Source organism: Onychomys torridus, chromosome 22 (assembly GCF_903995425.1).
Source record: "Onychomys torridus chromosome 22, mOncTor1.1, whole genome shotgun sequence".
Taxonomy (NCBI): domain Eukaryota; kingdom Metazoa; phylum Chordata; class Mammalia; order Rodentia; family Cricetidae; genus Onychomys; species Onychomys torridus.
The window spans coordinates 29,548,930-29,570,468 of NC_050464.1; the positions used below are offsets into that span (position 1 = coordinate 29,548,930).

Sequence of the window (21,539 nt, forward strand, 5' to 3'; positions counted from 1 at the left end):
AAAAAAAAAAAAAAAGGTAACAGTGAAAACAAACAAAAAAGGTCTTTATATCTCTAACCAGGTCCTCGGCAATAGTCAACATTCCAAACCATGACACCGTCTGACGATGGGCAGTCACCACCCTCTAAGAATCGGTCAACAGCCTTCCGGGTTGTGGGTGTAAGTGCCAGCACTTTGTGGAATGTGTAGCCGCCATTTCCCCACCTTTAAGTTTTTGGGGAAGTTCGCCCTGGGAGCCCTTTAGGCCATGGGGCCTGATGTCCGCGGAAGGCATTTGCTTAGGATCCCCAGCCCCTGGCTCGGCCAGATGAAAGGTCTTAGATTCTGTGGTGGGGATGAGGGCGAGGGGTGAGGACCAGCGGCTCCGGAGAGAGAGGACCGTGGCGGGGAAGGAAGCACATTGGATTTTGCAGTCTGATCGCTCCGCGTGGAAGGCTTTCCTGGCCAGCGTGGAGTGCAGGGCTGCTGGCTCTTTGCCTGGCGTGGCCGTCGGGGGGGCCTTCGAATGGTCCCCCGTCAACGGCCCATTCCTACCTTCAGGCACTTCAGAGAAAAACTAATGACAGCCTCGGTACTGTGGATCTCATGTTTGTCTTCATGCCTCGACTCCTCTTGACTGTCCAGAGAGGCTGCAGGGGACAGAAGAGGTGCAGGTGGCCCTGGCCGCCCTGCTGGCTCCGTGGATGCATGTGTTGGGTTCTCCTTCAGCTGTTTACACTGTAACCTCTCGTTTCCCAGAACAAGAAATAAATATCCAAATTTGTCTTTCACCAAAATGGAGTTCTGCTGCAAAGAAAAATGTCGCCCTAACTCTAGAAGCTGGAGGTAAAGCCGCCTTGACCTTGAGATATGTTGGAGGTCGTTTATCTGGTTGCTTTTCAGCAAAGATGCAGAACACAGTTCTTCATAGAACTGACCGCCTGAGGGGCAAAATTGCTAAGTACAAGAATTTTTTTTTTTTTTTTAAGACAGAAACATTTTAGCATTGCTAACTTCAACATTAAGATTTTCAAAGTTTTTTTTTTTTTCTTCCCTTATTTCAGGAGATATTTTTGCATGAGGTATTTAAAATTCAGGAACATTTTGATTCTTCGTGAAGTATAGGAAATAGACAGCTCCCTTGAGAACAGAAAAAGAAGAAAGAGCTCTCCTCTCAGAAACTCTTAGAAAACGGAGCCTGGCGGACACTTCTCCTGGTGGTCGGGAGAAAGATCCACACGTCAAAAGGTTGGTACCTGAATATGCACCAATTCGCAAACAAAACAAAACAAAAAAACCAAACAAAACAAAAACAAAACGCCCCGCGCCCCCAAACACACAACTCTAGGAGCCAGAGTTCCAGTGCGGTAAGAAAGCATGGGGAGCTTTAAGGTCTGAGGACTCTGTGGAGGGATTTAAGAGCAAACCAGGCCTCAGAACTCAACGGCCCGCCGGCCGCCCACCGCAGGGCAGCAGTTCATCCAAGGGGTGTCTCCACTGAGCGAGAGAAAGCTGTCTCGGTGCAATCGAGGGCAGGGGGAGGGGGAGCCGCCGAGGCCCCTTTCTGGGGGTGTGTGCAAATCTCCCCAGTTCCTCGGTGCCCTGCTTCTGGCCTTTGAGGCCCAACCGTGAAGGTCCACTCCCTCGTGGAGGCCGATAGCGCGTGCTCAGACTCCATCCACCTGTTGCCTCTGAGAGTCAGAACACCATGCCAGGAGCATCTTGCCTGGGATTTGGGGTGTCAGGGGGACGGGGACACAAAGGGCAGCAGGTTTCCGTGGATTTGAAATCCAAGCAACGTCCCATGGGAGTTCAGCACCAGCTAGCCCTGCTGTTCCCGACCTTCCCAGCCCTGTACTATCCTAAGGAGACAAGCTGGCAAGCAGTCATTTTGTCCTCGGAGGGCCTGGAGAAGGCAGTGCCAGTGGTAGCTAGAGAGGGGGGAGAGAGGGTGGAAGTGCCAGAAGAATCTAAAGGCTTTGCATGTCAATCCGGGCTACTGTGGCTTGCAAACCCCTAGTCTCCACGGCTCCTGGAGGTGAGGGCAGGTCCTGAACCAAGGAGGCCAGCCCTTGGGAAATGGGGCTGACACTTTAGAGCCCCGGGGGCCCTGGAAGTTGGGGCTGACTCCATGTAGGGTACAGGGTGTGCCCAAACACTGCCTGCCTGAACCAGGAGCCACTGAAAGGTGCCTGATCTCCCGCCCCTCTACCCTGCCTGCTCTGAAGCAGTCTCGGGGCAGGGAGGGGGAGAGAGACAGTCAGTAAGAGGTGGGGGTTGGGGGTTGGGGGGGCAGCAGCCAACCAAAAGGAACGGGCACTTTTTGCCAGGAGAAATGCAAAAACCAGGAAGCATGCCAGAGGTAACCTCTAGGGTACAAGGCACAAAAAAAGAAAGCGGGATGGATTGGTTGAAGAGAGTGAAAAAATCCCCTATGAAAAGCAAATTCCTGATTGGTACCACCCTCAAATAGCTTATATCATTAAATAGAGAAGTGGGGGCGGGGAGGGGGAGGAGGGGGGGAAACAGCAGCAACATAAATGTAATCTTGGCTTCCGAGACAGTGTGCAGACACTCCTGAGCTGTCGACCCACCTCCCCAAGGACAGTCGCTCGAAGGTTTCGCTTCACAGCAGAGTTCGTCAGTGTCTGAGAAGTTCCGCCGTTCTAGGTGGTTTTTTTTTTGTTGTTGTTGTTTTTCTTGGATTTGCACATAGTAAACTTGAAACGTTAGTTCTGTTCACACCCAAGAGGAATCGCTTGGGCAGCGTTCTAGGATTAAGCCTGCGGATGTACCTGCCGTGAAACATGGACCCAAGGGTTCCACACTCGGCGTGGGCGGCGGCGTCTACATCTCTTCAGAGTTCTGTTGAGAGCACTCCAGCTTCATCTTTTTAGAGGGCGGCACTCCTTCCAAATCCTTCGGGGGAAGAAGAGAGGCGGCTGAGGTCAGTCTAAGCAGGGAGGGCAGTTAGGACGCAGGTGGACAGCAGGCTAGCTCCCGAGGGAACTCAGACTGAACCCATGAGCACTCCGTGGCCGGAGGGGAGGTTCCAGACACGTGGCAAACTTCAAATCCAAATGCCTTGGAGAGCCTGTGAAGCTCACCTCCTCAGTTACCCATTCACGCTGGCCCATCACACATGCGGCTCCTCTGTACTTTTAGCCCCTGGCCTTTGACTCCACACAGCCTCGACCGAGTTTCCCTTGTGACTAGTCCTCCCTGTCTGTGATGAATTGTGGAGAGTGAAGTCCCCGAGCGTAAGGTTCAGTTCGGCAACCTCTACCTCTACCTCTGAGATGGTTTCCCAAAAAACCCAGAGCTACTCCGCTGGGTGGACTGTTGCTCCTCAGGCTACAGGCACCTGGCTTGGTGCAAATGCTCAGCATTTCTTGAATGGCCACATGGAGCTGAATCTGGGGAAAGTGGTCTCTTCTCATCACTGAATTCCCAAGAAGCCTTATGGCCACCCAAAAGGTCATTCATTCACCAACAGTCCCCTCAGACCTCAATCATCACCTGAGACCAAACTCCAGACAGCCTCCATGCTAACTGGGCCTTTGAGGTGTCTTCCGGTTACCGCAAGCATGGGATAAAGCCTGTGCCTGCCTGGACAGCCCCCGACAGCCCCCTCTCCATCTGCTCCACCTTCATTAGCGGGCTCCACCTCCTGTACCCACCAGTCTGTTCATCTCTCTGAGCTGCCTCCACTTGCTTCTCTGTGGCCTCTTGACAGGGTCATCCAATATCACCCGAGCCCGCTCCTTAGACTCTAAACCACTCGTGGGAACAAAGGCTTCCAACATTTGCCCACTGACTTTCCGACCCATGCTCGACCTCTTCTTTCCAGTGCCGGGGAGGCTAGGTGACCAGTCCCAGTGGTCCCTTCCTCTCCCCTGGCCATTCTCGTCCTAGACCACCAGGCTCCAGCTACCCAGTGTTCTTTGCTCTTCTGTTCCTCGACTTCGGCCTGTCTTGAAGCCTGTCCTCTTCCTGGGCTCACAGGTTGCAGATCTCGGGCACAGGATACACCTCTCAATCTAAAGAGGGTCCAAGTCACCCCACTCATGCTTCTTCACATCTACCTATGTCGTCTCTCAGGCAGAGACTTGGAGTCCTATGTCTGTCTATCAAACTCTGCCTGAGCCGCCCTGGTCCCTGGAATAGGGCTTGGTTGGTAGTATGCGCTGTGTTAACTGTGATGAAGAGGCACCAGCTTAGGCATCAGAACTAAGAGACAGCTGAGTGAGCTTTCTCTGAGGACTCTGGACAGGACTTGGCATCATGGAAGCCAACTCACTTCCTCACTGGCCTTTGGAATGTAATGTTTTGGTTTTTGGTTTTTGGTTTTTGGAGACAGGGTTTCTCTGTGTAGCTTTGCACCTTTCCTGGAACTCGCTTTGGAGACCAGGCTGACCTCGAACTCACAGATATCCGCCTGCCTCTGCCTCCCGAGTGCTGGGATTAAAGGTGTGCGCCACCAACACCTGGCTGGCCTTGAACTCAGAGATCCTCCTGCCTCTGTCTCCCAAGGGGCACGCCACCACCCTTCGGCAACATTCCTTGTTTATACATATTGTGTATATGTGCATGGCCACGTGTGCGTGTAACACAACGTATGTGCAGAGGTCAGAGGGCAGCTTGGGGGGGTCATTTTTCTCTTTCCCCTGTGTGGTCCTAGATTTCAAACTTAGGCCATCAGGCCTGGTGCAAGTGCCTTTATCAGTGGCCTCATCTTGCTGACCCTCCTCACCCCCTTCTTTGAGACAGGGTATCACTATGCCGCCCTAGTTGGCTGGGAACTCAATATCTAGACTAGACTGGCCTTAAACTCACAGCCATCGGCCGGCTTCTGCCTCCCGAGTGCTGGGACAAAAGGCGTGCATCGCCATCATGCCTGGTTTCCCTGTTTGCTTTTTAAAGGGAGACACACGGGGTTGGGGATTTAGCTCAGTGGGGCAAGCGCAAGGCTCTGGGTTTGGTCCTCAGCTCTGAAAATAAAAAAAGGGAGACACAGACGTAAGAGGAGAAAGTAGGCAAACGTGCTCCCTGGGCTGCTGGTTCTGTCCGAAGGAGCAACCCTCTGTCATGCTGAGCATCTAATAGGGGTGGGTTAGCTCAGGCTGTTTCACATCAAGACAGAGCAGAGCCGGGCGGTGGTGGCACACGCCTTTAACCCCAGCACTCGGGAGGCAGAGGCAGGTGGATCTCTGTGAGTTCGATGCCAGCCTGGCCTACAGAGTGAGATCCAGGAAAGGCTCCAAAAGCTACACAGAGAAACCCTGTCTTGAAAAACAAAACAAAACAAAGACAGAGCAGAGGCAAGTCTCTGAGCTCTTGGGAGGAACGAGGAGAGAAGAACAGAGGACAAAGACATTTGAGACTCAGGTCAGCAAAAAGAGGTCCTCCTGACCCTAGAGGGAGTACAATACGAACTTTTTCTCTTTTTTCCTTTCCCTTTACGCTGGGACATGCCAGGCAAGGGCTCTACCACTGAGTTATACCCAGCTCATGCTCCTCTTGAATCTACCATCTTTCTAAATTTTTATTTTTAAAAGTTTATGTACTTATTTTATGAACATAAATGTATGTATGTAAGTGCACCATGTACCTCTGTCAGGTCCCTCAGAACTGGAGTTAGAAGATGGTGGTGAGCTCCTACGTGGGTGCTGGGAATCGAACCTGGGTCCTCTGCAAGCAATAAGTGCTCTCAACCACTGAGCCATCTCTCCAGCCCCTAACACCAACACACCACCGTGGCCCTGGCAGATGATATCTGTGTGTCTACACTGAGCTCTGGCTGCGTATCTTACCCACATTTTCTCATCTGATCTCCATTGACAGCTTGACAGATTGAGGCTCAGCAAGGTAGCCACCCAGATGCTAAGTGATACAGCCGTGGATTGCACCTGAGGCCTCACACAGGATCAGCAGGTGCTCCAGCCCCAGCTTCCTCCCCTCAACATCCTGTTACACTCAGACAACCTTCCTTCCAGATCAAAAGCCCTTCTAACACCTTTGGTGACACCTCTTCATCATGGTTCTCACAGTACCTCCTAAAGATCTGGTCCTATTCCGGGTAGCAGGGACACAGGGCAGGCCAGACAGAGATGAATGCACTCTCATTAAGTCTCCCAGGCTGGCTTTGAACTTGTGATCCTCTTGCCTCAAAGTCCCCAGTAGCTGGGATTACTGGCTTGCACCTCCATACCCAGCGTACTGGAGCTGGATTTGGATTTGAACCTGGGCTAGGCTCCATCATATCTGCCTCCCGCCTCCTGCCTTGTGTTTACACTGAACAGTCCAAGAAAGATGTTGGTACTCAGTTACAACACAGAATGGGGGGGTCTGAGCAGGGGGCTGGATCAGAGGCAAACTTCCAAAGAACAATCTGGCCTTCAGGTTTCTGAGGCTGAGTCTTCCTTAATTTTAAGGAACGTGGGGTCACTGGGATGACGTGCTACTTTCACGGGCCCACATAATACCCTCACCAAGCTGAGACTCGAATGACGGTGTGCACCCTCTACCCCAGAGGCTTCTTGAAGCAGGACCATGCATCCCTCCCATCATGGTGGCCCCAGGTGACAGAGGCTAACACTTTCAGCTGCTGTTGAGCAGACAGTGTTCCAGCTGTCCAACAGTGAAGCAGCATGACTTTCAAAGGACCACGGAGGACCCTGGCCCCACCCCACCGAGGCCCCGGCTGCAGGTACCTGAGACACTGCCGAAGCTTCTGTTGCCAACCCCGACTCTGCAGATGGCTGCCGCTCTGCTTTTTCTGAGCTGTTCATTGAGTTTTCCATCGAAGACTGTGAATTCTGCTCGTCAGAGGCATCTGAGCAAAGAGCAAGACAACAGAAGCTGTTTTCAGACACACGAGAAGCAGCACCAGATGGGCCAAGTACTAAAAATACCCGGATCTGGGTAGTTTTGTGGCTGGGGGTTTCCAGAGCTAGATGGGCTAAAGCTTGGGAAGTTCCTCAGTTATCTGCAAGTATCAGCAGGGCGGTTATAAATAGCCAGGCCACAGGTGGACTCTGTGGGTCTCCAACCCTCCTTCCAAGCAGACCTAGTCTGCCTGGAGGAAGAGGGCCACCCTGTACCCAATGCCGCCAGTGTCTGGCGCCCTCTGCTGGGCAGCAGGCACCATAGCAATCATGGCTGTCTCCTGGCTCCCGCAGGGAAACCATGACCAAAAAGACGTCAGCTGGCTTCATTCTCCTAATATCATAGGGCGCTGACTCTTGGCACACACTTCTCTTTTCCTTCTTCTAACTAAGTCTTTCCAAGAGTTATTTTTCTTTTATGTGGATGGGTTTTGTGCCTGCAAGCATATCTGTGCACCATATGTGTGCCCACTGCCCGCGGAGGCCAGGGAAGAACTTCTGATCCCCTGGAACTGGAGTTACAGATGGTTCTGAGCCACCAGTGGGGTTGCTTGGAACCAGACTGGGGTCCTCTGCAAGAGCAGCCAGTGCTCTTAACCACTGAGCCATCTCTCCAGCCTCTAATCTTAAAAAAAAAAAAAAACAAAAAAAACAACACAAAACCCCACATTTGTTTATTTAGTGTTTGCGCTTGCATGCCACAGTGAGCTTGTGGAGTTCAGAGGACAACCTGATGGGGTCAGTTCTCCCCTAACAGATGACTGAACTCAAGTTGGCAGGCGTGGTGACAAGCCCCTTTACCTGCTGAGCCATCTTGCCGCTCCCTAGACCAGCCTCAGACTCTATTGGTAGTTAAGAATAACCTTGACTTCTGGTGCTATGGACCTGAGTGCTGGGATCCACAAGTGTGCACTGCCATAACTGGTGTATTTGGCGCTAAGGATCAAACCCAGTGTTTTAAGAGTGCTTGGCCAAGTGAGTACCCTACCAACTGAACTAAATCCCTAGCCCCAAACTTCTCTTAATAATAAGGGTGTTTCTCTGGTGATCAGAGCAGTGAGTAACCACTGAGAACACAAAAACAAAAGTTGAAATCAAGCTGGACAGCAGTGGTGGCGCACACCTTTAAATCCCAGCACTCAGGAGGCAGAGCCAGGTGGATCTCTGTGAGTTCGAGGCCAGCCTGGTCTATAGAGTGAGTTCCAGGACAGGCACCAAAAACTACACAGAGAAACCCTATCTCAACCCCTCCCCCCACCAAAAAAAAAGGTTAAAATCAACTGTGCCAGGCGGTGGTGGCACACACCTCTAGATTCTGGGACACAAGGAAGAAGGCACCTCAAAATCTCACCTGAGCTGCTCACACATGGCCTCAATGACAAGTCACCCTGACTTTAAATTTTACTTTTAATCACTGAGGGAGGTATGTGCATCTCAGTGAGGGAGTCCACAGAGGCTACAGATGGTGGATTCCTGGGAACTAGAGCTACAGGAAGTTGTAAGCTACCCAACATGGGTGCTGGGAATCTAACTCAGATCACTCTTAACTGCTGAGCCATCTCTCCAGCCCTTACCCTGGTTTTATGCCTCCTCCTTTTTAAGTTTTTTTGGAGGCAGCTTTTCTCTGTGTATCCCTGGCTGTCCTGGATCTCACTCTGTAGACCAGTTGGCCTCAAACTTAACAGAGAGCTGTCTGTCTCTGCCTCCCGAGTGCTGGGATTAAAGGCATGTGCCACCACCATCTAGCTGCACCCTGATTTTAAAAAGCCTACTACGATAATGTTGAAGAATGCCTAAGTAACCACGGCTTACTTTCTGAGGCAGAGGAAATATTAAAGAGCAAAATCCAAGCATGAACTGAAAAAACATGTAAGTAATGTGGGCACACAGCCAGCAGCTGCCTGGAGCCTGAGGCAGATGGGGGTGCAGGCGGCTAGATTACACAGCTCCCAGCCCGCCTGCTGCTATCCAGACCAGCAGCCCACCTGGACATGGCTGGTCAGAGTTCCTGTACAGGGCTTTCCAATGGCCCCAGGGTGGGGCTCCACTGACAACCCAGAAGCAAAGGGACTCAGTTCAGAGACAGATTTAAATTCAAACACTGCCTTTGCCCCCGGTGAATCAGGGGACTCTGTCCAAGACCCCTGCCTCCCCTATAAAAACAAGGTTGACAATGGCTGCCCTGTCCAGTGGCTGTGCGGATTATCTGTGACGGCATGGACAGATCCCAAACTGGCCAGTCCTGGAGGCACAAGGCTGTAAATCTAGCATTTGGAAGGCCGAGGCAGGGAGATCAAGAATTCAAGGCCAATCTAGGCTACACAGTGACAACCTGTCTCAAAAATAACACCCGCCCCTCCTTCGAATTAACCCTAGGTGGGCGGGGTAACTGGTGGACTCTCTAGGACACAGACTCACACTCTCTGTAAACCTAAAAGTTCTTGCACTTTGTCTCTTTACCTATTTATTATATATGCTGGCCTAGAACTCAACTGTATCACTCAGGCTGGCTTCAACTGTGGCAATCTCTTCCCTTGGTCTCCTGAACGCTGTGACTACTATAGCCTGAATGCCTGGCTTAGATTCACATTGAAAACTCAGGTTAATGGCAGTTCCTCAAAAACTTAAACAGATGACCCAGAAATTTCTATTTTCAAAAGAACTGAAAAGCAGAGACTCAAAGGGTCTTGACTATGAACAACACGGCAGTACTATTCACAATGGTGAATCCAACGGAGGGGACAGCCAAATTGACAGACAAAATGTGGTCTTCCTTAGTGCAGACTATTACCCAGTCATAAAAAAGGAACAAAGGAAGGCCGGGGAGACGGCTCAGGGGGTAGAAGTACTAGCCACACAAGCCTAACAACCCAGATTTGTTCCCCAGAACTCATGTCAAAATCAGGACGCAGTGGCACACATCTGTAATATCAGGACTCCTATGGCTACCGAGAGATGGGAGGTGGAGACGGGGCTGGCTCAGAAGGTCCAGGGCCAGCCCAGCTAGCCTGGATTAAACAGCACAGCCGCAGAAGCGAGACTCTGCCTCGATAGAGTGGAAGGCAAGAGACATGATGTTCTTTATGTAAAATGTCCATGCATGCATGCACACACGCACGCAGGCACGCAGGCACCAGAAGGACTGGTCATTGTAAGGGAATGGTGAGGGAAGGCATGGGAGGGATTATGCACGAGCACATAGGCAGGCAAGCATGCAGCGGATTAGTCATTATAAGGGAATGGTGAATGCAGTATGTGCAGTTTCTTTGTGGACTGAGAAAAATGTTCTGGAACAAGACAGAGATGACAGACTATTCTAGACACTGGTGCACTGTTTTTCACTTAGAAATGGCTCAGTTCCATCTTCTTTTTTTTTTTTTTTGCTTTGTTTTGTTTTGTTTTTCGAGACAGGGTTTCTCTGTGTAGCTTTGCGTCTTTGCTGGAACTCACTTGGTAGCCCAGGCTGGCCTGGAACTCACAGAGATCTTCCTGGCTCTGCCTCCCGAGTGCTGGGATTAAAGGCGTGTGCCACCACCGCCCGGCTCCATCTTTTTTGTGTGTGGAGGGATGGGGTCTCGGGTGGTGAGCCCAGGCTGTCTCCTAGACTAAGCATGATGATGTCTACACCCGAGCTTTACCAGCACCAAAGCGGTTCATTTCATGTGACTTTTCTTTTTGGAGACAGGTTTTACAACAAAGCTACGAAGCACAGGCTAGCCTCAAATCTGTGATCCTTCTGCTGCAGCCTCTCAAGTCCTGGGATGACATGGGGTACCACCAGGTCTGGGGCATGAATTTCAAGTTACTAAGGAGGAGAAGTTGGGGGCTGGGGAGATGGCTCAGTGGTTAAAAGCGTCCGCTGCTCTTGCAGAGGACCTGGCCTTGGTTCCCAGCATCCACGGGGTGGCTCACAATCATTGGTAATGTCAGTTTTAGGGGATCTAACACCCTCTCCTGATCTTTGAGGGTATCGGACACACACGTGGTACAAATACATACCTACAGGCAAGACACTTACATACATAAAATAACATTTTTTTTAAAGGGAAAAGTTACAGGGCCAGGCATGGTGAGACACTTTTAATCCTAGCATCCAGGAGGTAGAAGCAGGAAGATCTGTGTGAGTTCCAGGCTAGCCCAGGCTACACAGTGGGTTGGGGAGAAAGAAAACAAAGACAATTTGGGTATGGCAGTGCATATTTGTAATCTCAGCACATGTCAGGAGTTCAAGACCAGTCTTGGCTGCTACATGATACTCTGCTTGGAGAGAAGAAAGAAGAAAAAGAAAAAGGAAGAAAAAAAAAACCCACCACATTAATTTTGTCTTCTATTTCATAATCTATTTGTTTGCTTTAACAAAACACATTTGTAACTGACCTAAAAAGTCTGCCTTATCGGTGGCTTTGCCTCTGTGGCCGGTTTGTTTTCTGTATGCATCGGGCTCTGCAGATGGAGTGGGGGAGGGTTTAACACTCCCCAGGCAGTCAGTCACAGGAGATCTGGAGATTCCCACTGCCTGTTTGCTGGCAGAGGCATGCCTGGGCTCGAGGCCTCCTTGAGAGCCAGGCCTGAGGGCCCCGAGAGGGTCAATGCTGCAGCTTGTATCATGCCAGGCCTCAGGACAGCAGTCTGTTCTCTGAGCGGCCTGGTGCCTCTGGAACTCACCCAGGGGAAATTATTTTCCCGGGGGCCTAAATTTAGTCCAGGGAGCTTGGACATTATGTCATTCCCTGAGCTTACCCAGCAGTAAACAAGTTCAAAGCAAGGTCAACAGCTAGTGGCCAATCCGCCCTGTCCCAGTTTACCCACCTGTGGGGAGGTCACATGGGTCCTGGGCTTATGCCCTGTGCATGGGGAGCTGGGGCAGGTGGGTACAAGCCCAGTGGCCTGGGGTGACTGGAAGAGGATCCTGGTATGATTCCCACCTGGGCCTATAAAGCATTTGGTGCAGTTGGGGTGTGGGGGTATAAAAGATAGCAGTCACCAAAGGGCTACCCCAAATGTAACTCTTACAGCTGAGCTCAACTGGCCCATTAGGGGAAAGGGGGCCCAGGTTCAAGTGGGAAATAAGGCTACAGATGGACAGCAGGACAGGAACGACACCAAGAGGGCTCCAGATATGACCACACTCACCCCAGTAACCTCAGAACTACCCCCCCTACTCACAGAGTGGGGGATGAGGGGCCCTCCACAGCTCCCCAACTCCTTCCTCCACCCCGGAATTGTGCTGAGCACTTTGCTGATACCCCCATACCCTTCATTCCTTGCTGTACCCTGACAAGGGAAATCACTTTTATTGGTCTCATTTTAGAAACAAGAAAACAGGTAGGTGCATAGGAGTCTACGTTGCCCGTCCAAGGCCACTCCGTAGTAAACAGCAGCTTGGCTGTGGCTATGGTCCATCCCAGCCCCTCCACCTTCTGCCTCAAGCATTATCTAACCAGCAAGATGCTGGGAAGCCCAGGGGGTTGGCCCTGACTACAAGGGCCCTCAAGAGGAAATGAGATGTCAGGCTCACAGAAGTAAATGGCAGGAGGCTTTAGCAAAGCCATTAGGGTAATAAGCAAACTGTGTGTGTGTGTGAGTGTGTGTGTGTGTGTGTGTGTGTGTGTGTGTGTGTGTGTATCTGTGTGTGTATCTGTGTATATCTGTGTGTGTCTGTGTATATCTCTGTGTGTATCTGTGTGTGTGTGTGTATATCTGTGTGTGTGTGTGTGTGTGTGTGTGTGTGTGTGTGTGTGTAGGCCATAACTAGGGGACAGGGAACTACTGCCAGACAGCAGGGTGTGATGTAGCATCCTGAACATACAGGACAGTCCCACAGCAAAGAATTCCTTAGTCTCCAAAGCCAACAGTGCCAAAGCTAAGTACCCTTGCTCCGGCATAAAGCCATATTACCCATTACCTCTTTGGAAGAAACTCCAGCAGGACTGCCATATTTGTGTTTGTGTGTGCATGTGTGTGTGCATGCGTGTGTGTGTGTGTGTGTGTGTGTGTGTGTGTATGTGTGTGTGTGTGTATCTCTGTGTGTATGTATCTGTGTATGTGTATATCTCTGTGTGTGTGTATATCTGTGTATGTGTATATCTGTGTGTGTGTATATCTGTGTATCTGTGTGTGTGTATCTGTGTATGTGTATATTTGTGTGTCTGTGTGTCTGTGTATATCTGTGTATCTGTATATCTGTGTATGTGTGTCTGTGTGTCTGTGTATATCTATATCTGTGTGTGTATATCTGTGTATCTCTGTGTGTGTGTGTGTATATTTGTGTATCTGTGTATGTGTATATCTCTGTGTGTGTGTGTGTGTGTGTGTGTGTGTGTGTGTGTGTGTGTGTGTTGGTAGGGTGGACCCATGGCCTCATGCATGCCAGGCAGCACTCTACTCTGCCTCATGGGGTGGAGGAATGCAAGCACAGGAAATATGGAGTAGAAGAGACTCACCTTGCGTCTCCACCCTAATATCTAAATCATTCCCCGTGTGCTGGCTGGTTTTCTGTCAACTTGACACAAGCTGGGGTCATTTGGGAAAAGGGACCTTAATTGAGAAAATGCTCCTCAGAATGGCCTGTGGACAAGCTGTAGGGCATTTTCTTGATTGATGGGAGGCCCAGCTCACTGTGGGCTGTGCCACCTCTTGGCTGGTGGTCCTGGGTGCTATAAGAAGGCAGGCTGAGCAAGCCAGTGAGCAGCACTCCTTCCTGGCCTCTGGCTCAGTTCCTGTCTGCAAGTTCCTGCCCCGAATTCCTTTGACAACAGACTGTGATATGGAACTGTAAGCTGAAATAAACCATTTCCTTCCTAAGTTGCTTTGGTAATAGTATTTTATCATAGCAAGAGAAACTCAACCAAGACCCTCTGTATCCTGACCTACACACCCACTTCCGCCCTACCCAAGAGCCACCCTCCCGCATGGACACTCCCCCACATGCTCAAAAAAGGGCGGCCACACTGAATCTGAGACCCTTGAGCCTCGCTGGACTTCTCTACCTGCTCTCAGACCACCCTGCCAGGCCTCTTGCTCTTCAGGACTCCTCTAGCTGAGGTCTGAACTGCACACTGCCCAGCTCACCCTAATGGTCAGTCAGACAGGCCCTCTAAACACCCACCGGCCCCCTCAGCACTCCCTGGGGTCAGTCAGTCACACCAACATCCCGCAGTTCCCTCATGATGCATCATTTGGGGGACTTGGTCTCTCTGACTGGAATAGCGGCCCTCCTGGAACATCAGCTCTTCCTCGAAGCCTGGGTCAGATGACACCACCACCGAGAAGACTCCCTTTCTGTACTATGACCATGACCTCAAAAGTCCCCTGGCCTAGGGGCCAGACAGCTCCATGGGTGAGTCAAGTGGAAAGTAATGTGGAAATAAAACAAAACAAATCTTTTTTCAAAGACATAGGCACTTCTCCAAATTGACCTTGAACTCAGTGTGTGGCCAAGGATGACTCTGAACTTCTTTCTGGTCCTCATACCTCCATCTCCCAAGTGCTAGGATTACAGGATTGCACCACACTCAGCCTACACAGTACTAGGAGTAGAACCCAGGGCTTCCTGCATGCTAGTGCTCTACCAACTGATTTATATCCCCTTCTCCCCGTCTCGTGTGTGTGTGTGTGTGTGTGTGTGTGTGTGTGTGTGTGTGTGTGTGTGTGTGTGTGTGTGTGTGAGAGAGAGAGAGAGAGACAGACAGACAGACAGACAGACAGACTGACTGACAGACTAGGGATTAAACCTAGAGTCCTTGCCTGGTAAGAGCTCCACCACTGATCTCTATCTTTAACCTTTTATCTATTTATTTGTTTTTATTTTGTGTATGAGTATTTCACTACATGTAAGTGCTCCACATACATGTAGTGCCCTTGGAGGCTAGAAGAGGGCACTGGATTGTATCCCCTAGAACTGGAGTTACAGACAGGTATGAGCTACCATGTGGGTGCTGGGAATTGAACCTGGGTCCTCTGTAAGAGCAGCCAGTGCTCTTAACTGCTGAGCCAGCTCTCCAAACTTCCTTGTTTCGTTCTATGTTGGCCCCGGATTTGCTCTGTAGCTCAGGCTGCCCTCACACTGGTCACATTGTACTTCACTGGGCTGGGAAGACAGCTCTATACCACCCACAACCAGTTATTAGCTCTTGTACCAGTTCCTCTGCTCTACTCTGGCCTAGCTACCACTCTCCCTCACACAATGGCCGCCATCTCACAAAGGTGTGGCTACCTCCACCCTGGGCACATCACTTTCCCTCAGTTCTCTAGGCCTTGTCAACCCACGGCTCATAAAAAGCAGGGGGACAGTGGCCTTATGAGCTCACCACATGTGGAGCCCAGCCTCCTCTCTGACTCTATCTTACTTTTCCAGCCCCTCACTTCTCTTGCCACACCGACCTTGCCTCTGCCTCAGGACCTTTGTATCACCCGTTTATCTGCCCGATGTTCAGCCCCCTGACTTGGGCTTGCTTACTTGCCCGACTCCACCTTTACCTGCTTTATGTCACTACAAGGCAGCCTTATCCTATCACCTTCATAATTGACAACAAGACTTTCATCCCCTTTTCTAATTCTGGTGATTGATATTTAATTTCATTATTTATTTATTTGCTTGCTTATTTATTTGTTTATTTGTTTATTTATGGTTCTCCCATCCCTCCAGATAGAGTTTCTCTATGTAACAACTCTTGCTGTCCTGGAACTCACTCTGTAGACTAGGCTGGCCTTGAACTCTGAGATCCACCTGCCTCTGCCTTCCAAGTGCTGGGATTAAAGGCGTGAGCCACCACCATCTCCACATTGAGACACACAGACACAGACACAGACACAGACAGACAGACAGACAGACACACACACACACACACACACACAGCAGTGATTTTTTTTTTTTTAAACATGATCTGCAATCCAGGCTAACCCTAAACTCCTAATCCTCCTGCCTCTACCTCCCAAGTGCTAGGATGACAGGCATGTATTATATGCTCAGTTTATGTGGTGCTGGGGATGGAACCCAGCCCAGTTGGCTTGTCTGGCTGCAGACTGCTGAGCAGCAGCCCCTCTGTGCCCCATCCCTGGACGGCAAGTACCTTCAGTTCCAGGGTGCTCTTTTCCCTCGGCCTGGGCCTCATCAGCCTTGGCTTCGGGGCCATCACTGGGCACAGGTGCGTTGGGCTCTGGGGCAGGGCTGGAGTTGCTGCTGTTCTCCTGTTTGATGGGAGAGGCGTCTGCTATGGAGCTCTGGTTGCTGTTATCATCTGCACAGGAACAGAGCACAGGTTGACATGCTATAGCTGTTGAAGAGAGGGGAACGAGAGCGTGCATGTGTGTGGCTGGGGCTCAGCTTTCCTATGCCTCATTACCTTTGGCCTCATAGCCTGTGAGGCCAGGGAGTCTCACAGCTAGCCTGATTGCCCCCTCTCAACACCTCCCCCGTAGTGGCTAACTAAGGAGGTCCCTGTGTCTGGAGCCTGCCAGACAGAGATGGTGGCAGATTGGAAAGAGCTCGAGGCAGGAAGGACCAGACAAAACAGTGAGTGCTCCTGGTCTTGACAGGCCCACAGCGGCTCATGAAGGCACACAGTAGCTTGAGCTGCTTGAAGATCAAGCTAGTCAACATCTCAGCATGAAAGGAGGGGCTGTTGACTCTCCTGGGGTAGAGTCTGTGTTTTCTCTAAGGGTGTCACCCTTGGTAGGCTGACCATGCTTCAGTGGATGGGCCACACCCATGGGTATATGAGCAGCACAAATTAGATTCAGTTGGTTATCAAAAAACTGAGGACACACAGGACTAGAGAGACGGCTCAGCAAGATACTGGCTGCTCTTGCAGAGGATGCAGGCTTGGCTGCCAGCATCCATATGGCAGCTCATGAACGTCCAAACCTCCAGTACCAGGGGCTCTAACCCCCTACTGCCCTCCATACATGAAATAAAAATAAATCAATCTTTTTTCTTTAGCCATGGTTTCACTATGTATGTAGTCCTAGCTGTCCTGGAAGTTGCTATGTAAATCACGCTGCCCTCAAACTCACAGAGATCCACCTGCTTCTGCCTCTCAGAGATCCGCTGGGATTAAATGTGTGCGCCACAATGCCCAGATAAAATAATTAATCTTGCTGGGTGGTGGTGCACATCTTTAATCCCAGCACTCGGGAGGCAGAGGCAGAGGCAGGTGGATCTCTGTAAGTTTGAGGCCAGCCTGGGCTACAGAGTGAGTTCCAGGACAGCAAAGGCTACACAGAGAAAACCTGTCTTGAAAAAAAAATTAATAAATCTTCTTTTAAAATATGGGAACAAGGAAGAAAGGAAGATGGGAGGGATGGAGTGGGTCTGGGAGGTCTTATGGGACAAATATGATCAAAGTACATTTTATATATATATGTGTGTGTGTATATATATATATATATGTGTGTGTATGTATATATATATATGTGTGTGTGTATATATATATATATATGTGTGTGTGTGTGTGTATATATATATATATATATATATATATATATATATATAAAATTTGAAATAAAAATACTGATTTAAAAAAAAAAAACTTTGGGGGGTCCATGAGGCTTAATTCTGGGTGGAGAAAATCAGGTATTTGTGTATCAAGCCATGAAATAGTGTTACAACATCCCACCTCATTTCCTGAAGCTCCAGACTAGATTCCTGTTGATGCAAAATAACAAGGGGAACCAGGCATGGTGGTGCACGCCTTTAATTCTGGCACAGGGTAGGCAGAGGCAGGTGGATCTCTGTGAGCTCCAAGTCAGACAGGCAGGGGCAAGAGCACCAGAAATTAATCATTACTTTATTTATTTCTTCTGTGTATGTGTGTGCCTGCTGGTAATTCTGTGCACCATCACAAACAGGTGCTTGTGGAAGGCAGAAAAGTTCCCCTAAAACCAGCTTACAGGTGGCTTTGATGCGGTCCTGGAAACAAAACCCAAGTCCTCTACAAGAAGTGCTTTAGCTACTCATCTATCTCTCCAATCCCAGGAATCATTTTTATAAGACTTATTTTAAAAATTGTCTTGTTTTTTGAGACGAGGTTTCTGGGTATAACAGCCCTGGTTGTCCTGGAACTCGCTTTGTAGACCAGGCTGGCCTCGAACTCACAGAGATCCGCCTGCCTCTGCCTCCTGAGTGCTGGGATTAAAGGCGTCCACCGCCGCACAGTCCTTATCTGAATTTTGTGGTAGGTTTGTATGTGTGCATGTGGGTGTGTACACATGGGTGGAGGTGCTCAATGGAGGCTTTGGATCCCCTGGAGCTGGATGGAGTTAGTTATAAACCCCTGAGTAGTGCTGGGAATTGAACCCGGGTCCTCTGGAAGACCATCAAATGCTCTTAACCACTTGAGCCGTCTCTCCAGCCTCACCCACAAAAAATTTTAAGTTAATTTATGTGGATAGATGTTTTGCTTACATGTAGGTCTGCATCACATGCATGGCCCGGCACCCACCGGTGCCAGAAGAGGGTATTGGCTCTCTTGGGTTTGGCATTACAGATGGCTGTGAACCACCACTTAGGTGCTGGGAATTGAACCTGGGTTATCTAGGAGCAACCAATAAATACTCTTTACCACTGAGCCACCTCCCCAGCTCCTACTCTAACCCCACCAAAAACTTTTAAAAAGCATTGTTTTATGGCCAGACATGGTATAGCACATGCCTTTAATCCTGGCACAAAAAGTGTTTGTTTGTTTGTTTGTTTATCTATCTATCTATTTATTTTCAAGACAGGGTTTCTCTGTGTTGTTTTGGTGCCTGTCCTGGATCTCACTCTGTAAAACCAGGCTGGCCTCGAACTCAGAGATCCACCTGGCTCTGCCTCCTGAGTGCTGGGATGAAAGGCGTGCACTGCTGCCGCCCGGCCTACACTTATTTATTTTGGTGTGTAATACATTTTGTGTGCAGGGGCAGACACCTGTGTGGAGGTCAGAGAACAGTCTGGCATTTACAGATTTTCCAGGAATCTAACCTTGGGTCTTCAGGCTTTCCCTGAAAGCGTTTTGATATACTAAGCTATTTCCCTGGACCAGAAATCAATTTGAAAAGGACTGGCATATGCTCATGGTAAAATACTTTCCTACCTTCCTAATGCCCTGGGTCCTGTCCCCATCACAGAGGGACCAAGAAGCCAAACAAAGAAAGGAAGGAGAAATGGGGAAGAATACTAAGGATGAAAGAAGAGACCTAATCAGTAAGTACTACGTGCGCCAAGTAATTGAATCTAATTTGGAACGCGCCAGCTATAACACATTTTGGAACAATTGGGGAATTTGCATATGGTCTGGATTCTTAAAGTTATTAAGGGATTATTGTTAATTTTGTTAGGAGAGATAATGGCACAGTGGGTCTGGGTTAATGTCACCCTTTGGCAACGTATGCTGAAATGGGTAGGTACAGATTAAACACGGCTAGGTGGGGAAATGTACTTTAGCCCAAACTGTAGACAACTGTCAGGGCTCCACAGACTTCATACCCAAGAGACATGTGTCTTCTGTGCAAATTAAAAGTCAATCACAAACAAAACATTAAAAAACACTCGGCAAATTTGGCCTAGTGCTCATAAAAACCGAAGCAGGGAGTCGATGGGGCTTATCACACCGTGTTTTCTTTTCTAAAGATTTATTTATTTATTATGTATACAGAAGAGGGCACCAGATCTCATTACAGATGGTCGTTAGCCACCATGTGGTTGCTGGGAATTGAACTCAGGTCCTCTGGAAGAACAGTCAGTGCTCTTAACCTCTGAGCCATCTCTCCAGCCCCTCCCCCCCAGTGTTTTCTCTACAATGAGACTGATGAAGAGATAAGAGGTAATGGGGCAATGGATTAATGGTTCAGGTGCAGACAGATCTGCGACCCAGGGTATACCTCCCCTTGTCCTGAACCCCCTTCAAGGGTACAATCATTTTATTTGATTTTTAATTTTTATAGAGGAAAGCATAAATGCATCCCCAACTCCCACAAATTACACAGTTGAGTTTCCCACACTGGGGAGAATCACTGGGGTAATGTGTGAATCAGCAAATCACAAGTGTAATGGAGGAACCCTGCTTCGCCCTTGGAAACCACCTTCCAGGCCATGACCTCCTCTGCCAGGTAAGTATGATACAGTCATTTTAGACCGAAGATGCCCAAGTGGTGATCTTATAGAAACACTCTATCACTTGGCAGCTCATGCTTACAATCCTAGTATTCAGGAGCAGAGCCAGGAGGATTACTGAAAATCTGAGATCGTCCTGTCCTACGTAGTGAGTGCAGGCCAGCCAGGACTTCAAATTGAGACAGTTTCAAACAAGACGAATAGCACTATAATCTGAGGCTGTCTCTGTAGGCGGTGCTATGTGAAGGATCTTGTAAAAAGGAGGAGGGCTAAGGTGCTCCAAGAGCTCTGGGTACCTACTATGTGTCACGCTCTGAGAAAGCACATTTACAATTACCCCATTATGTTCTGAAAACAAGGCCTTGCCATGTGGTCCAGGCTAGCCCCAAACTTACTGTCTCGAGCAATCCTCTGGCTTCACCTTCCAGGTAGTTGGGACTACAGGTGCACTACCATGCCCAGACACTGCAATTATTCAACAACAGACTCATGGGTACCTACCTACCTGATATTGCTACCAAAATTCTTACAGATGGGAGAATTGACCCCTCAGATCTATCTGCTGTTTCTTTGTTTTTATTTAAGACAGTCTCATGTAGCCCATGACACCGAGGATGACCTTGAACTCTGGTCCTCCTCCCTCTATCTCCCCAGGGCTGGGATTACAGATGTGTGCCTCCCATCCGATGTAGAACAACTCTCAACCCCTGGTCTTTCTTTTACCTCCACCTGGAAGGAGCACCAGGCAGTCACACAGCCCAGCTGATCTCATGTAACTATACTCTGGAATGCTAGTTACATAAAAGCATTCTCTTGTGAACTCTTGACTTGAAATATGTGTTCTCCTCATTTACCTTCAAGAAAGTCAAAATTTTCCTGGGTCAAGACTCAAATGTGATGGAAATTCTGTTAATAAATGACAGTGAGCATTAATGTCCAACCAGGTAGATGTTGGGGCCCGGGCCTGGGAACTGTGGTCCACAGCTGACATGGCTGAATCTGTAGACTACAGACACCCGTGTGGGTGACCTCCACAGCTCCTGCTGTGCCCCTTCCCAGCCTTCCGGAACACCCTTGCCAGGCCCACAGCTGTCCCCAAGCCTTCATGCTTGGCCACCCCTGCCTTGGTCTTGGTTGTTCATGAGCTAACATGAAAAAGATGGGGAGCAGGTGGATATGTTCCTTACGTCCAGGAGCTGGCTCTTTCCCCCATCAGTCCAGACAGCAAGTCTAGATTCTGCCTACGAAGGCTCGTACATGTCAACTCTAGCATTGGAAGTTACCAGCTTGCTAATGGGGTGAGTTGACATCCCCCGCGCCCCCGCCCCCAGCCATAGTTCTTCATCTGTGAGATGAGCCTTGTTGTTACCAGACGCTTGGCACATAGGGATAGGACCCAGAGCTTGTGCAAGCCAGGTGAGCACTCTGTCAATGGAACCACATCCCCAACCCTAGTTTGTTTTGTTTTGTTTCGTTTTGTTTTGTTTGAGACGTAGTCTCATGTAGTCCAGCCTCGAACTCCTGATCCCTCTGCCTCCATCTCTGGAGAGCTGGGATTACAGACCTGTGCTGCCACTACATTC

At 49.6% G+C, this 21,539-nt stretch overlaps 1 protein-coding gene and 1 pseudogene across 3 annotated transcripts in view; both read right to left on the bottom strand.

The window, feature by feature from the left end:
• Positions 1-1,006: 1,006 nt before the first annotated feature.
• Bcl7a (BAF chromatin remodeling complex subunit BCL7A) overlaps positions 1,007-21,539 on the bottom strand; it is a 35,925-nt gene continuing 15,392 nt past the window's right edge. For 2 of the 3 annotated variants that reach the window (XM_036172382.1, XM_036172381.1), the window contains 3 exons: positions 15,938-16,105; positions 6,693-6,814; positions 1,007-2,898 (listed from right to left, as the gene is read on the bottom strand). In XM_036172382.1, the coding sequence (XP_036028275.1) occupies positions 2,827-2,898; positions 6,693-6,814; positions 15,938-16,105 (362 nt within the window). In that variant the 3' untranslated portion in view covers positions 1,007-2,826. The remainder of the gene's footprint in view (positions 2,899-6,692; positions 6,815-15,937; positions 16,106-21,539) is intronic. The other variant, XM_036172383.1, reaches the window with a different exon arrangement.
• On the bottom strand, positions 19,785-19,960 carry LOC118572862 (annotated as a pseudogene).